The sequence below is a fragment of the Hirsutella rhossiliensis genome (assembly GCF_020360975.1).
Source record: "Hirsutella rhossiliensis strain HR02 chromosome Unknown scaffold00004, whole genome shotgun sequence".
Taxonomy (NCBI): Eukaryota; Fungi; Ascomycota; class Sordariomycetes; order Hypocreales; family Ophiocordycipitaceae; genus Hirsutella; species Hirsutella rhossiliensis.
The window spans coordinates 2,104,450-2,106,791 of record NW_025408670.1 but is presented as its reverse complement, the minus strand read 5'-3'; the positions used below and the strand labels follow the sequence as shown (position 1 = coordinate 2,106,791).

The 2,342-nt window shown below is 46.4% G+C and overlaps 1 protein-coding gene across 1 annotated transcript; it reads right to left on the bottom strand.

The window, feature by feature from the left end:
* Positions 1-1,151: 1,151 nt before the first annotated feature.
* On the bottom strand, positions 1,152-2,105 carry HRG_04431 (acyltransferase family domain-containing protein; the record flags this gene model as incomplete). Its single annotated transcript, XM_044862902.1, has 2 exons — positions 1,152-1,697; positions 1,770-2,105. 2 exons carry the CDS (start codon positions 2,103-2,105, stop codon positions 1,152-1,154), a joined length of 882 nt encoding a protein of 293 aa, XP_044721516.1.
* Positions 2,106-2,342: the final 237 nt, after the last annotated feature.

Sequence of the window (2,342 nt, the reverse complement as noted above, 5' to 3'; positions counted from 1 at the left end):
TATAACTATTAGTTAAATAGTAAGAGTAGGTTATATAACCCTATTAATCGTAAGTTTAACTCCCCTTAGGGCGGAAGAGTAGGTTATATAACTACGCCCTAAGGGGGGCGCGGGTAATAAACTTAGGGACCTAAGGGGAGAGGAAATAAGGGGCTTCTCCTTATATCCTCTACCCTAGGTCCTAGCTTTTGCCTTTTTTTATATATACTATTCTTTTTACCTAGCCTTATAATAGCTATATCCCTTATAAGAGGGGTTAATAATAATAGCTTTTAACTACTAAGTTAAGCGGTAAGAGTAAGTTATATAACCCTAATTAACTAATATTTAAACCCTCCTTAAGTAAGAGGGGGCGGCTAGTATAATATACCTATATAGTACGGAGCACTAGCTACTAAACTAACTCCCATTTTACTATATTTACCTTCCCCCTTTTTTTTAGGATATAATTAGGAGCCTCCCTTATTTTTAGATAACCTCCTTAAATAAGATAATAAAGCAGCCGAATTTAATATCGGAATAGCCTTATATTTATTAGACTAAACGCTCCTCTACCTACTGCCCTACTATCTAGAAGCTAGGGTAGTAAGGGGGTATATTAAGGAGAGTAAGCATAAGAGGCTATAGTTATGCCTAATAGACCTAATAGTTAGATATAAGGAAGCCTGCCTAACTAATATAACTCCCCTAGCCTAAGGATATTATATAGGCCTAACTTAGGTATAGGAATATCTTAATGCCCTCTTTTAGCTAGCTATATATAGTTACTATACCTATATAAGCCCCTCCCTTGTCCTAATAGATAGACCAAGACATGTATTACTAAATTCACCTTTCTATGCCCCTATTTCTTCCACTGTGCTCTCAAGCCGCTGCTTGAGAGAAGGTCTATAGAAGGGGCCCCTCGAATATCCCGGCGAAGCTAAGTGCTGTCTGTACACACGGACTATGAGTGAATAATCTTGTTGTTGATGATGTCTCTCCAGCTATAGAAAGGAGTGGAAGGCCAGGTCTTATGTAGATAGAGCTGACAAGGGATCGACATGACCATGGAACCTTCTCAAGGCAACTGATCTCTTCCAACACTAAGAGTGGCCAGTAAGTTCCTCCTATGGGATGAGGGGGATGAAGTGTGTCCTATTTGACATCGGCTAATCGTCTCGCGTGCAACAGGTCTCGATCGAGCGAGCGAGTTCCACACTCTTCACGTCCACTACGCGCCAGAAGAGGTCGGCAGCCCACACCGCCGGGATGCCTATTACTATAAGTGCGGCGCACCAGACGATCATACGTCCCCACATACCGGCCTCGTCAGGTCCGCCGACCGTAGACCAGAGGAACGGCAGGCCGCGAGGGACGACCATCTCCTTTATCGGCCCATGGACTAGATAAAAGGCGAAACTGATGTCGCCAAGATATTGCGCCAGCGGTGTAACGAAGAGGTTTTGTAGCAGCTTGATCTGCTGCAGCGCAGCCACAATCTGGACAGCGGCAAGGGAGTACCAGTAAAATGAAATGTATAGACCGTCGCCAGTTCCCCAGTACGGCTCTATAGTGTTGAACCAGAGTGCTGATATTCCCGGTGTCTTGTCGGCCTCAGCGTTCGGCCACCCGGCGATGAAGATACCAAAAACGAGGTTCCCAATGAGGCAATACTTAAGGACGCGGCTCGTTACGGAGCTCAATAGCGGGATCGACTTGAGAGACCGTTCCATATCGGGGTATTCTTGGTTCGTGGTGACAATGGTCATAGCCAAGTTGTTGCGTGCGTCCTGGATCAGACTAATCTCGGCCATGACCATGCCCATAAGAAACTCGAAGGCGGCCCAGTGGCCGCATTTGAGGCAATAGATCGAAATCGCGATCGAGGAGGCGAGGCGTAAGTATGTCTTCATCCGGCTTAGACCGGCTATAGTGATGAAGAGCAGTAGGGAGTTGCAGAACTCGACAGGAATAGTCCACAGGTTCGGGTTATAGGGCGGGAGGTCGAATCGGTCCCAGTTCCAGCTAAACGTAACCTTCCATAGAACGTTATACCAATCCCATAGTTGCTCGCTTAATGTCGGGAGCGATTCATATAACCAGCCAAGGCGGATGAGGACCATTATTATAAATGTGTCTGCGACTACCGGAAGGAAGAGACGTAGGCCGCGGCGGAAGATGCTACTCGAGAGGGTGCGAAGCAGCGCATCATAATCGCGCCTTCTGACCTGCTTTAGCGGCTTATAGGAGAGAGCAAAACCAGAAATAACGAAAAAGACATGGACCATAGGGCGACCGCAATAGAAGAAGCGTATAAAGGGCAGCTGAATAGGTGACGAAGCAACCCGATCGCCTTCGTG